This window comes from Struthio camelus, chromosome W, assembly GCF_040807025.1.
Source record: "Struthio camelus isolate bStrCam1 chromosome W, bStrCam1.hap1, whole genome shotgun sequence".
Lineage (NCBI taxonomy): Eukaryota > Metazoa > Chordata > Aves > Struthioniformes > Struthionidae > Struthio > Struthio camelus.
Window position 1 is genome coordinate 45,601,186 of NC_090981.1, and position 13,923 is coordinate 45,615,108.

General features: G+C 36.2%; 1 protein-coding gene across 12 annotated transcripts in view; it reads right to left on the reverse strand.

Moving 5' to 3' along the window:
* Window positions 1-13,923, reverse strand: part of LOC138064023 (erbin-like) — a 117,793-nt gene that overhangs the window by 12,598 nt on the left and 91,272 nt on the right. For 4 of the 12 annotated variants that reach the window (XR_011137237.1, XM_068924543.1, XM_068924544.1 and 1 more), the window contains 6 exons: window positions 13,141-13,262; window positions 12,428-12,598; window positions 11,529-11,711; window positions 9,094-9,208; window positions 7,204-7,387; window positions 4,842-6,366 (listed from right to left, as the gene is read on the reverse strand). Coding sequence is in view for 11 of the 12 variants with exons in the window: in XM_068924543.1 (XP_068780644.1) it covers window positions 4,842-6,366; window positions 7,204-7,387; window positions 9,094-9,208; window positions 11,529-11,711; window positions 12,428-12,598; window positions 13,141-13,262 (2,300 nt within the window). In the remaining variant the exon portion in view is untranslated. Of the gene's footprint in view, window positions 1-4,841; window positions 6,367-7,203; window positions 7,388-9,093; window positions 9,212-11,528; window positions 11,712-12,427; window positions 12,599-13,140; window positions 13,263-13,923 lie in introns of all 12 variants that reach the window. The other 8 variants (XM_068924542.1, XM_068924541.1, XM_068924549.1 and 5 more) reach the window with 3 other exon arrangements.

Sequence of the window (13,923 nt, forward strand, 5' to 3'; positions counted from 1 at the left end):
GCAAGACAATAAGCAGCAGAATTCACCTAGGAGAATTCCTGCTGGATAATACTGCAGTAACTAAGTAAGATTGGTTGGAGTCTCTGCATTTTGCAGTTACTCTGTTAAACAAAAATAAATCTCACCTCTGAAGTTACAATGTCGCTGCATTGAGATTGTTACTGGGTTGAGACTTATTACAGCAACTACTTCAACTTCACTTTTTACCTTTTCCTCTCTGATTTTTCTATATACTCCACGGTTCTGCATCTGACACCTTTGTTGCAAATTCTTCATGGCCAGTTGGGCATTTGCACAATACATACCATCGCTACAGTTCCTAGATCTACCATATATCTACAACAGAAATTTATCCTGAATCTTCAGTGAGCTCCAAGTGCTGCTGACACTAGTTTAATGTAGCTGTAGTTCATGACAATTTATGTTTTAGCACATGCTTCTTATTTTTATGAACACCTTCTAAGTGTTTTTTGGGGGTAAGGGAGGGGGGAGAGACTTGTGATTCCCACCTCTATCTAAAATTCCTTAGTTAAATTTTGGATAGAAAAAGTTTGCTCAAAGTATTTTGAAATTCTTGAAATGCTTAAAATATATTCTTTTACTTAGAAATACTTAAAGCATTAAAGTAAAAAAAAGTTTTGTTTGAAATCTTATAAAATTCTAATAAAATACCAATTTATCCCAAAGAAAAGGAACTTGAACATGGGCGGGCACTAATTAAAATTTCTGATCCCACAAAAATTTGTTACCTTTATTAAGGAACAGCATTCCTCTTGAAGAACTACATATGAAAAATTACATGCATTTTAAATTCTATTCTCATAAAATGTTTGCAGGGTCAGGACTTTGTTGTTTGCATTCAAGATGCACAAGAATCTCATTGGTTTGAAAGTGTGACGCATCGATTTCTGGACTTCATAAAAAATCATTACAATGCAATGATGCTTCAGTAGTCTACTCAAAAATGGAGAAACAAAAGAAAATTGAAGCCAAAATTTAAAATTAACAGCTACTGAATAGGTACCATTCCCCTAATTTATTCTTGTCAAAATATTCTTCAGGCTATGATCCTATGAACATTTAAACACTTTTTAAATGTGTGCACAAACCCACTGAAGTTACTTTTCTTAATATATTTAAACAAACTTGGAAAAAATCTGAGGCCATACCAAGTAAAATATTTTCCATGAGACATGTAGAGAAAAAAAATTATTATTTTAACAACATCTATTTTGGTGTCTAAATAGGAAAGTAGGAACCAACTTTATGACCTCATCTCTGCTAGTTCTTTCTTAAATAGAAGGGGAGATTTCGGGACAGGAAATCAGCTGTTGATCTTATTTGATTAATTCATCAGTATCAATTTTTATTAAGCATGTTTGTGTTTTTTTTTTTAATTCAGAAGGCATTATCCAATGTCAAAGCCAAATATGAAGGAGATCATTTACAAATGACGTAGTAGATGGTTTCGAAAAGAGTTCCTTTCAGGAATCCTCTAGGGACATGGGTAGATAAAAAGTAGAGCGCTTAATTCCAGATGAAATTAGAATTGAAAGCAAACACGCACCTGATGAACTCCCAAGAGATCACAACAAAAAAGAAAATATTCATATGTAAGCAAAGGCCAGTAAGGCCCAACAACTATTTCTGCTTACTTAACATATGTAAATGTAATAGATATTTGCAGATAACTCTGTTGCAGATATTTATTATTGCAGGTTATAGACAAAAAATTCTTCTACCACACAGCAAAATGTGTGCAATTCTAATGCTTTAAATAGACAGTATTTCAGTTAAATTCCTGAAATGAAAGCTTTTAATAAGACTACGATAGAACACTACTGTGACATATTGCATAGTAAATTTGGAAATTCACATACTTTGAAAGAAAAACTGATGAAAAATATTATCGTTCTTTAAAGCTCATCTAAACACTTAAATTTAAGAGGCTGGAGTCGGGGGGAATTGACTGCATACTTTCCAACAACTTACATACATAACCACTAGAGAGCAGCTTGGCATTTAAAGAAACCCTTCTCTCTATCCCACAATAAAATATGCTTTGCAACAGAAGCAAACTGTTTTGCAAAATTTCTATTTACAAATGGTCTCATATACCATTTTCATTTTCCCTCCACCAAACAGATAGTTTTGGTTCACTGGAGTAAGCCCCTTTGCATCTTGTCAAATGGATTACAAATACCAGTTACTTGGCTGGAATCTACTGTTAATCGTTCCTGCTGGACATAAATTTTTCCTATATCTCTCTTTGTGCAAATGAAATTCTTGAAATGTTTTTTTCACCTGCATCAGGTGAAAAGGTCTAATAAATAAAACATGAACTAGCTTCTCCAGTTTTGGCTGACAAGCTGACTTCGCTTATTTAAATGGGTTCCCCCCCAGTTATTAGATTTTACAAAAAAGAACTAGAGCTTCAGGAACATCATTTTAAAAAAAACAAAGAAAGAATATACTATTTTCTAAACAGGGTAGAAATAATAAATATATGTGATTAATTCAGTAACAGACGCTCAAGAGTCACAGCAAAAGTAAATACTATTAACCTATACTGTTGTGTATAACCACACACAAGATATGAACTAAGTATGTATCACAAAGCCTAATTTTCTATGCCTGCTTTTGCCAATGCTACGACTTAAGAGTTAAAAAAAGAAATGGCATTTTATATCTGTGGAAGTTCTCTCTCAACACAATTTCCAATAAATCCTTGTTCCTTAAATGAGAGTTTTTAAGTAAATTCTGAAATTTCTTTCAGACTGCAAGCACATTTGAAGTCTGGTTTATAGAGTAAGCCCACACACAAAAAGCTGTTTTTCAATTACAAGTAGAAAAATCTAAAACCATTATTTTAAGAGAAGAAATAAATACTCAGTCAATTACTAGAATTTCTACATTATCATATTTGCCAGCAGCCATATAGGATCGCATCTGCATTTCCTCACATTTCACAGATTTTTAAGTCAGTCGTATCCCAGAGAATATACAGACACACACACATTTTCACTTTATCCCATAAGTAAATCTCAGATTACTAAGTAAAAGCTACTCTAAATCTAAATACCTCAAGGCCAGAACAAAAGAAACACCTCCTAAGCGACTGAAAAGGAGACAGAAAGCTGGACAGATACAGACAGACAGATAAAGATTTCTAAGCTCACAGCTAAGAACCCCATAGCAGCTATACCATTCCAAACTAGAAGGAAACAAAAATTAAGGTTTACATAAAAACGTGAAATTAAGTTTGGACAGATATTAAGGGGATCAAGATGAAGGGAATCAAGTTTCATTTCGTTCAAGGTGACTACACTGCTATGGGATCTACAGTACCTTACAGGTTTCACTAACTTATTTAACATCATTCTTAACATGTCAAATGCAGATAACATGAGAATAAACTATAAATGAAGGACATTAGCAGTGCACTGAAGTTTTTTTTTTTTTTTTTTGTCTCCTTTGTGCATTCAAGGATTGCTGTGATTTTTGCCTTTTTTGTTTCATGTAAAAATTGATATATACATACAGGAGAACGGAAGATTAGAGAAATACACTTTTTTCTAGGACTGAACATGCTGAGGTTTGTCACCAGTCTGGCGGGACACGTAAGGGTCCACCACGCCACAGCACAACACTGTGAAAGCCTTACTATATTTTGTCAGATGCGACTGAAGCTTGATCACAAGAACAGGTACTGCTGTTGTGCAGGCTTTACTTATTAAAGGAAAAAAAAAAAACTTCCTATCACCAGAAGTTACACAATTTAAAACAAACTCATCCCTCCAAATACTTGGGTTTCCAAAGGAAAAAATATGGTTGAAAGTCATTTTTTAATCATCTCTAAATAAATTTCTTCAGGTAACAAGGCTATTGAAGTATTTAACATAATTACAAGCCAACAAATACCTTCTTCCAAAAGAAACTGAAACAGAATAATCTACCTAGCTGGCATAATCAGCATGTTGGGGGCACTTTGGCTGGGTTACTGCCTCCCCCCCGGGGGGGCGGAGGGAGGAGGGAAGGTGATCAGACTAGTAACACTGCCCTGTATTTAGTGATGACATTTTAAACTAATTTAGCTGGACAGCATAAAAGATTAGTCTTCCAGTCTTTACTCAAATCCTTTGAAGATATGTAATTGTTCAGCTCTGCAAATCAGCTCAAATTCTTCATAGTGTTTAAAGTACATAAAAAATCCTGTTTGTCTTATATAGTTGTATCAAAACCTCCTGTGATTTCCTGGAATGAACATGATTTGTAAGTGTTCTCATCTCGCAGTAATAAATATTCATTCAGCAATCTGTCAAATATCCAACTTCAAAAGACAAGTGGCTTGAAGGCCGATATATGTTAATTACATTTTTTGCATTCTTCAGCAACTGATGCTGCAAACTTATGCTTCCAACTAGAACTTACTTTCTTTTCCTTGTTCTTAAAGTGAAGAAACAGAAAAAAGGCAGAACAGAAAAACCAAGAGGCATAAGGGAATATTTTAGTATAACATGAATACAGTGCTGTTACAAGAACAATAACATTTGCCTGGCCTGAAGGAGCTGGCCTTTAATTTATTCTAAAGTAATTGAACTATGCTGGCAAATACGATGCGAAAACAACAGGGATCTTTCCTTCTCTTTTGGGAGAAAGTTCATTTATAGTCTGCCATTTGACGACTACTCAGATATTTAATACAAACTTGTATTTATCCTTTTTAAGGCAGTTATCACAAGTGTATTTTTGCTAGTAATTAAAAGCGGTTCAAACATGTATTATTTAACTTCTTTCCAGATGACAGAAAGGTGGAAACAATTTTAAATTATTATTTTTACCTTTTCTAGTTTTTTAGCTTCAATGTGTCGCAGCACCTGTTCCCTCCAGTCATGAGGGACTTTACTTTTTCCTGGAGGGTCTAATAAAGAATGCTCAGAGTTAACCCTTGGGTTTGATCTCTTTGAAGGACTAGTCCGTGAGTAGTTAAAGTCACTAACTGACATAGTTCTTTCTGGTATTTCATTCACTGAAGGTCGAGCACTCTGTGGTCGGGGTACATTTGGACCATCAACGCTGTATGTCCTGGCAGAAAGAGGTCTCTGATGCCCAGGCATTACTGGTGGAGCTCTTCCCATTGAATGCAAATCTCTGTATGTTAAGTAGTCCCCATCAGGAAGCTGGGCCCGCCTTGAGGGTCCAGTATCACCAACATTTACAGAAGCTGTAGAGGTTACACTACTCTGCCTTTGAAGAGTGTTTCTGGTTGCTCCTGGGACCAGTCTATCATTTGGTGGAATAGCCCACATATCTATATGTCTCCCAGCCATCCGCTGATGAGTGTTATATGCAGTACTGGCTCGAACATTGTTATGATTGGAGAAGTTCATATTGGCAGAATGCTTTACATAGCTAGGGGTTTCTGTGCTGTCAGACCTAAGCAGACGCGAAGGAGGTAAGCTGCCTGGCTCTACTTGGGTGCTTTGTTTCTGGGGCCACAGGGTATCTTTGGCTGTCGCACTACTGCTGTACTGAATATTATACTGGGGAGTGCAGAACATCTGTGCACCACTTGCCACTGCTCCTCTCACCACGTTAGCACCTTCAGGATTGTGATTCAAGTCAAACTTGAACACAGGCTTTGTAGAAGATACTAAATCAGATGATGACGACGATCCAGGAAAAACTTGCAAAGGCTGATCATACAGAAGAGTAGCAGATTTACTTCGGACTATGTTTTTTCCATCTGCACTACCAGAGGCTGATTTAACCACTGTGTTTGGCTGCTGAGATCCATTGTCATTGACAATATCATAGATTTTCAGACCACCAGTATCCATACTGGTGATACTGTGAGATTTTACCACAGCACCACTTCTCTGTGGGGACAGATCTTCAGTGCTCTTTGAAATAGACAGCTCAGCAGAAGAATCACCATCAACTGTAGTGCTTCGCGTCACTTCATCTCTGATGGGAGACGGTACTACTTCCTCAGGATGTCCATTTACTTTACTTATAGGATATTTATTTCCATTTTCCAAGTGCTCGTTTTCTTCTTTCATATTGTTATTCAAAAACCCTTTTAATGATGCTATTTCCTGTGATTTTAATCTTTCTATGGGAACTGGCACTGCCTCTTCACTAGCCAGCCTATTGATGTTCATGTTTATTTGATCTAATTTGTGAGACTCCTCAGTAGGAGCGTTTAGATCAACATCTTTTCCTATCAGGCCTAATCTTTCTTCAATGCTTAAATCATATTTGGACAGATTTGTAACCTTGTCTTGCACATTTATTTTTTCTTCTACTGTAATGCTTAATTCACCTCCATTTTGCAAGAGATTATTCAAATTTTCATCTTCACGTCTGGAAAAAAAAAAGTAACTGTTGAAAGAGATTCAAAATGAAAAATAATATATTCCTGTATTAAGAACGGTTTTAGAAAAATTAGCCATTATCATGCAACATAGCCATACTGTGTGCATAATACAGGTCAGAGACCAATATACAACCAATTTATGATTTGCTGTCTTACCATCAGCAAAAATATTATGCAGAGGGTTCAATTTCGCAATTCTTGTTTAGGTCATTAATTATGAGATCACGGTGTGATTTCAGAAGTTTAATTAAATTCAGCTCTTACTTTGATGATTAAAGAGAGATAAAGTCACAAAAAGCACTGAGTGACAATCACTCAGATTTCTTATCAGATTCCTCCAAGTTCCAGAACAATTTTTAGACAACTGTTTTGTTTCTTTTGGCACATTTTAACAAAGTAGCATATTTTAACTAAAACTACAGAGAGCAGCAACCTTTAAGTCCATGGTTTGTAACTATAAAAAAAATTTTTGGAAACTTGTGTTAGCAATCAAATCGATCTCCAACTTCACAGAAAATAAAAACACAAAGTTTAAATAGTGTATTGGAAGCATACAAAATATCAGTTATAATAATTTCATCCTCCTTGATTATTAGAAGAGATGGGAACCATGTTTTGCACACTAAGATTTGCCTTTTTAAAACTTAGGACAACAAAATTAAAAGAGAAGTATTCCATTATTTAACATTAACATATTTAAACTATTTATTTAATGATTTAAAATAACAATTGACAAAATTAAAAGGGATGGACATGCAATATGAAATTTTAAGTAATATACTTCTCTATTGCACTTGCTTGGTGACATACAGTATTTTACAAACCTGATTTTGGACAAAGCAGCTGCATGTGTTTCTTTGTCTGGAGAACAGAGAGAAATATCTTGGCTACTATCAGTATTTAAGGAAACGGAATCCGACATTCGAGAAGGAGATGAACAGTTGCTGTTATTTTGATTGCTATTGTGGGTGGCTTCATCTGATAAGGAATCAGCATCTTTTAAGTCATCTGAAATAAAAATTTGCTACTTTAGTTAAGAGACACGTACTTTTTAAAAAAATAAATTTTTAATGTGTACATGTTAGTGTTCAGAAATCATACCTCATTCTCGAGTAACACTTATCACAGGAAACTCACATATAACCTAACACCTTTGCAAACTTTGTATAAATTGAAAAGACCGTTGGCAATAGTTTGTTTTTTGAAATACTCAACTCACTGTAAACAGCCCCCACCTATTAACGAAATTTAACCTGTTTCTTTTTTCCAAGTTTCCTTGGCATAAGCCAGTGCTACACTATGTAACCTTTCCCCCATAATATCTACCAAATCATGTTTGTTTTTATGATTCAAAAGTCCTGAATTAAGTCTATTAGCCCCTATTAAAAAAAAAAACACTCTGCTTCACATGATTTTGGAAGCTACACAGTTCCGGCTTTTGAACATTGTATCATTGTTAAATAGCAGTTTACTAGACCAAATAGTCTGGAAGGAACTAGATCACTGGATGAGGTCTATAATACTTTTATAAATGGAAAAGCAGAAAAGAAAACATTCTTCCGCATAACTGGAATCCAATGCATTGTCATGCCTTGCAGATCACTTAGTGTTCTCAAAATTATTTATACCTCTGCACATTTTTTCTTGCATAACACATGCATGCTTATATACTACATCCACGTGAAAATCACTTATCTCAAAGATCTCAAGCCAGCCATGATTTTAACATTGGCAAAAAGTGTACAAATCAATGCGTTTTAAAGTTTCGCATTGAGACAGTTATAGGTGCTAAAAGCAAAAATCTTGTGAACCTGGTTAGGAGCTCCAGAGAAAAGAAAGAAGTTTTGACCTAGCCAGCCAAAAAGCCTAAAGACGAGTTTAATAACCATCAGCCTCTTCTCCTGCATGCAAACCTCAGTAGAACCTTCCTGCTACCTCCCTGTGGTCTTCCTTCATCTTCACTACGTCTTATCCTTTTAACTGTGATGGCCAGAACCACCTTTTGTCCTGAAAAGACCTAGACCCTATGAAACAAAATACAGTGTGCTCTCCTACTTTTAAATTTTGTTTTCTCCATACCTTAAACCATTCCTTGCTCTTAACAAAATGCTTATCCAAACTGAAATTATTTTTCAGAGCAGCAATAAAAAAAAATTTACTTAAAAAATACAATGATCTATAGTTTCCCGCAAGAGGGAAAAAAAGCTAAAAAGATTAAAGTGATTTTGGAAAAAGTTGCCACAGAGAAGTTTATTCTTAGACCTTAGCAAGTGACAACAGCTTCTCTGAAAAAGTTTAAACAGGTAATATTGCAGCCAGCAGCAGCCATAATCCACAAAAACTGGGAGAGGGAAGAAACAGGGAATTTAGTTAAGACAAAAAACACTTTCTGCAATCCTTTTCTTAAAAGTTTCTTCAAAAGTGTGTTCAAGCGAACAATCCCCCAAAACACAAGCCTCTCGTCTTCCCCTCTGCTTTTTAAACTGATGGCAAGATTCCAAGAAAATTTGGATCAGTACAACAGCTTTCCTTACTGCACACTTAAGCATAAGATACTACAGAACTTTTTTCTGATTCCATTGCTTAATTAGGGCATTGATCATCTGTCTAAAAACACTAAATCAAGTCCAGTAATTTAACTGGAAAACAGCCATTTTAGAACAGGAAATTATCAGAATCATACAACATCTCTATTGTTTTTTATGGTATCTAACCTTTTTTGTTATTGCTAAGAGCTACCACTTTGGGTTGGTTTATGGAGGTTTCTATCAGTGGTGGCCGCATTTCTGCCATTTTCATCTCTTCATCAGAGGAGAGTTCTTCCGACTCCTGCTAAAGAAAAAACAGCTTTATGCTGCTGTACGTTTTACAGAACTGCTTAAAGGTCAAGCGCTGTTAAACTGTCACACACCAAATAAAGGGGAAAGTACAAACAAGCAACATAACACAGGCTTACTTCTTATAGCAAGTGTACTTATTTGTTGTGCAAATCAACCAAATTTAATAACATCTGCCACTGAATTATCTTTTAGAAACAGTATATGCAGAGTTACGCTGTCAGTGACAAACTTCACAGGAATGACTGTCAAACTGGTGTTAAGTGCAGCTACGAGAACTACTTGGAGCAGGGAGGTGCAGCCTCCGTTTCACCACCCGGGAGAGAACCCCTGACTGAATTCAAGTCAGAAGGCAGTACCCATCATTTTACATCATCATACAATGATGCACTAATAGATCTATATATTAGCATAAAGTGGTAAATACAGACTTTGAACGTATTTCCAGTAACAGACAGGGAAGTATCTGTGCTATTGCATAATGTTTTTCTGTCCTGTTAACAATGGAAACAGGGTGTAGTTTACTTCTTTTCTCTCTGCAGGTGCTTTTCATGTGATATAAGACTGCTACTGTGCACCTGCTCCCCCTGCCTCCTGCCCCAAAGGCATCACGTTTTTAGACTAAAGGAAAGCAATGTTTTCAGTTTTCCTTATAATTCTCTAGACCTTTGACTGACAATTTTTTTTCTTTTTAAATTACTCTTCCTTTGGACTCCATCCAACTGATCCTCATCTTCATTGAATTTCAGTGCCTGCAACTGGACATACTAGCTGAGGTCTCAAACGTGTTAAGAAATTACCAGTTTATTCCTGTTCGGACACATCAGTGAGGTTTGCTTCTGCTCTCCTCCCAGCTGCCTACAGTGTTGACTCTCATTAAGTTATTGGTCACTGAACAACGAACACCCTAGATGTTGATTACCTGGATATTGGTTTTGCTGAAAAGAAAGAGGAACTCAAACTGAACAGCTACACAGCAGCATTACCAAGATGATCTTAAGGAGGAGGAGGTATGTTATGAGAAAGAATTGAATAAGCTTGGCTTGCGTACTCTAGGCAAACAAAGATCAAATACATCTTAGGTTCCTATCTTCAAGTTTCCCTTACTAACCTTTTTCCAAGAGGATGAGAAATTATTTAACTTCAATAACAGCAGCAGCACAGGAATAAAGTGATGCTGAATATGTTTATGCTAGAAATCAGCAAGCTTCTAACCATAAAGTGGAGCACAGTGCATTTATGAAAGAGATTAACTGACAGAGCTGCCTGCAAGGGCAGACATATGACTGAATTTAGGGTCTATTATGAGGCCTATATTCCTATTATCTTCATAAAACCATTATTTTCAGTAAGATTTTGAACGGGGGGGGGGAGGGGGGAGGGGGGGAATCCTTTCCTAGAGTTAAAATTTCTTTCTAGTAAGCATGCTTCCTTTTAGAAATGCTATAAAACCTATGTAACAGATGGCAAAGTCGTCTTACCAAACACCTATTCCTTGCAATCAGAACAGACAACTGTTTGCTGCCTATCACAATTCCTTTTCCCCTAGATTTTATATCAGTGCTGAAGAACTTATACGCATGCAAAGTTTAGATATTTAGGTTCAACTGTAACAGAGTTACCAGCAGATTATCCCATGGAAGTAAAAAATTCAGTATCTCTCCCCAATGGACTACCCATTGCTGTCTCATTTACTTACTGGCATACAGCCAACTTCATAGACTTGCTACCACAATGGTTAGATAACAAATATGATCTTCTGAAATTTTGTTTTTAATTAAAGAAAAATGTCAAAACTAAAATTTTCATATAGTATTTAGAAGTAGGAACATGCTAGTGCAGAAAAAGCTAGTAGCAACTACAACTTGTCAATGAAAGCATCACATACACGTTTCCACTGTTTACACAACACAGACATAAAGACCTGCTAGTGAAACTATGGGGGGGGGGGGGGACGGACAGATTTTACTTATGACTGACAACTAGTTAACTGACAAGTTCCAGATTTTGTCACAAGTCTCAAACATGTCCTAAATAAAAAAAAAGAATTCATGACTTCTTATTGGATTTGTTTTTTTCTTTAAATTCATATATCGTTTCATTATGAACTTTTAATTAGATACTTCAGCCTTTACTTATAACAGTCTGAAGTAAAAAAACGTTGCCAACCATCTGTACTTACAGCACTTATGGATGGTAATTTTCTGCTATCGTCAACATAAACTTTCATTGCTGTCTCTCAGAGTAACAAATTTATAGTTCAACACCAGCACGATTCTCTGACTGCTATGATTTCCATCGCAATGCCATACCTCAAGCGTGTCTTCATGGTTGACAATTGTTTTTGTGTTCTTTAAGGTTTTAACAAGTGCAGTCATCTGTGAATTTGCAGTGCTGTGCTCAGCTTCTGGTTCAGTAGGCTTCTGTACACAGTTTCCTGCTGAATATTGCTTTCTCTCATCTGCTTTGTTCTTTACCGGAGCAATTTCTGAAGTCTGCAGGATTAAAAATATTAGCAGAAAAACATCCTGAAAGATATTCAGTAAGATACGGTATGTAGAGTCAACATAATATGTTTTGGGAAACTGAAATGGAAGATTTGTCCTTTGAAATCATGAACTATGAAATACACCCAGTAGAGAAAGATCTTTGTAGATTACTGAGGTACAGTTTCCTACCTCTCACGAATGTGCTTTCCTCTCGAGGGGAGAGGAATACCTACAATGAGACATGTCAGCACCAATCAGCAGGCTCAACACCTCGCTATCATGCTAACATCAACCTGTTAACAATTCCTGTGCCAACTCACTACTGTTGCATTTCTAATTCATCCTGTAAACCCTCTAGCCATGAGGGCAGTGGCAAGATCCTTACAAATCATCCTAATTTTCATTTTGAGGTTTGGCAGATAAAGGAGGATCAAAACGTGACAAAGATGCCATCTTTCAGAAACCGAAGCAGCCAGCTGAATTTTGTATTTGCTTAAGAAGCAAATCACTTTCCTTGTTCTTAGTGTCAGAGGAAAATCACTGCCAGAAAGCAGCCATTTATTACATACTTAAGATGTTGAAGAGGTAAATTCTATTCTTTGACTCCCCCCCCCCCCCGCCCTTTCTCTCCTTCTGGGAAGGAGAAGGAAATTAAAATGAATCAGTGATACTCTAGATCTTTGGAAGTTCTTGCAAAGTCAGAAGAGAACGTTGCATCTAACCTTTACCCCCACATCTTTTACAGAAACTGTCTGGCCTTCTCGTTTTGACTCCTTGGCAATATCTTCAGTAGATTCTTCATCCTTCAGCCTATGTACAATTGTCTGGACTGTTTTGACCATATTCTTCAGTTCATCAGGATATGGAGTTGGATATCTCTTCAGATTGCCCTCCTGCATTAAAAATAACATTCTAACTTTAATCAAATGCAATAATTAATCACCTTTAAAAGAGAAACGACACTTGGCAGAGCAATCTAGAACCTCAGTTTTGCTGTTTGAGTCTACCTGGATTAACTCAGACATAAGTAATATAAAACCCAGCAAGATTATAAACCACTTTTGTTGCTGTTGTTGTTAATTTTCCATTCACTGGAAACAGAAGGAACTATGACAACTTTAAAGTATTTAAAGAAAACTTTGGAACACTTTAGAGAAACAGGATTAATTTATTATTTCCCACTATCCCCTCCCCCCAGCACCATCAGTACAGTAGTCTCCTAGCATTGCCTTACACCAGCTTTTTCCCTTGTGCTCCATTTTTAATGATCTAGGGAAAAAAGGGGGGAGGGGTTTAACCCCCTTAGATACTCTTAAACTAATAACTGAAGACTTGATTTTTTTCAGCAGAGTGAAATCCACAGCCGAAGTGAGGAAAAATGAGCAGAAGAGGAGGCATGGAAGCACCAAGGATTCAAAATACATTCAGTACTAACCCGAGGTGGTGCCTCCCTTTCATCTTTGTCTTCATCACATTCAAAAGCCACCTGAGCACGCTGTTTCCTCTGTTCCTCCCACAAAGACGGATTGAAGCTTTCATTATCAGATATGAACATAACTAAATAAAAATAAAACAGACTCTAGTAAGAATATGAAAATTGAACAAAATAAGAATAAACTTTCTTTTCCTTGGATAGCATTTATGTGCTTTTATATCTGTACTTGAAAAGATAACAGACTAGCAGTGCCAGAAGTTGAAGACTAACTGTGCTGTCACTGCTCTAAGAACTTGGCCATATTTTCATAATAGTAAAACCTCCATCTGTAAAGTAGAAAAAACTTCTTACATACAGCTGTAGACTAGTGTGAACACTCTCCTAGTGTTCACAGAAGCCTCTCAGCTGTAAAATATATGTATACACACACACACATATATATATATATTCAGATAGATGGATGGACACGGGGTATATGTGTATGGGCGTTTGTACACAAAAATATCTATGTAGCCTGACCTTCTGATGGGGTCTTACTAAAGCATGTATAAGAGCATTCAGTTGATTTGATCTCATGAAAATAAAGCAAAGGAATAATAATAATAATTTACTGACAAAACCCTGCATTATTATTAACCCTTAAAAACAAAACAAAGCGAAAAGCTTCTAAAACCTTAGCAGAAGTTATACAAACAACAGAAGCTTTACAGAGTATTTTCCATTTAATTTTACAAGAAGAAAGAAATCTTTATCTTTAGCTACCCTCTACCTCTTATTCTAACA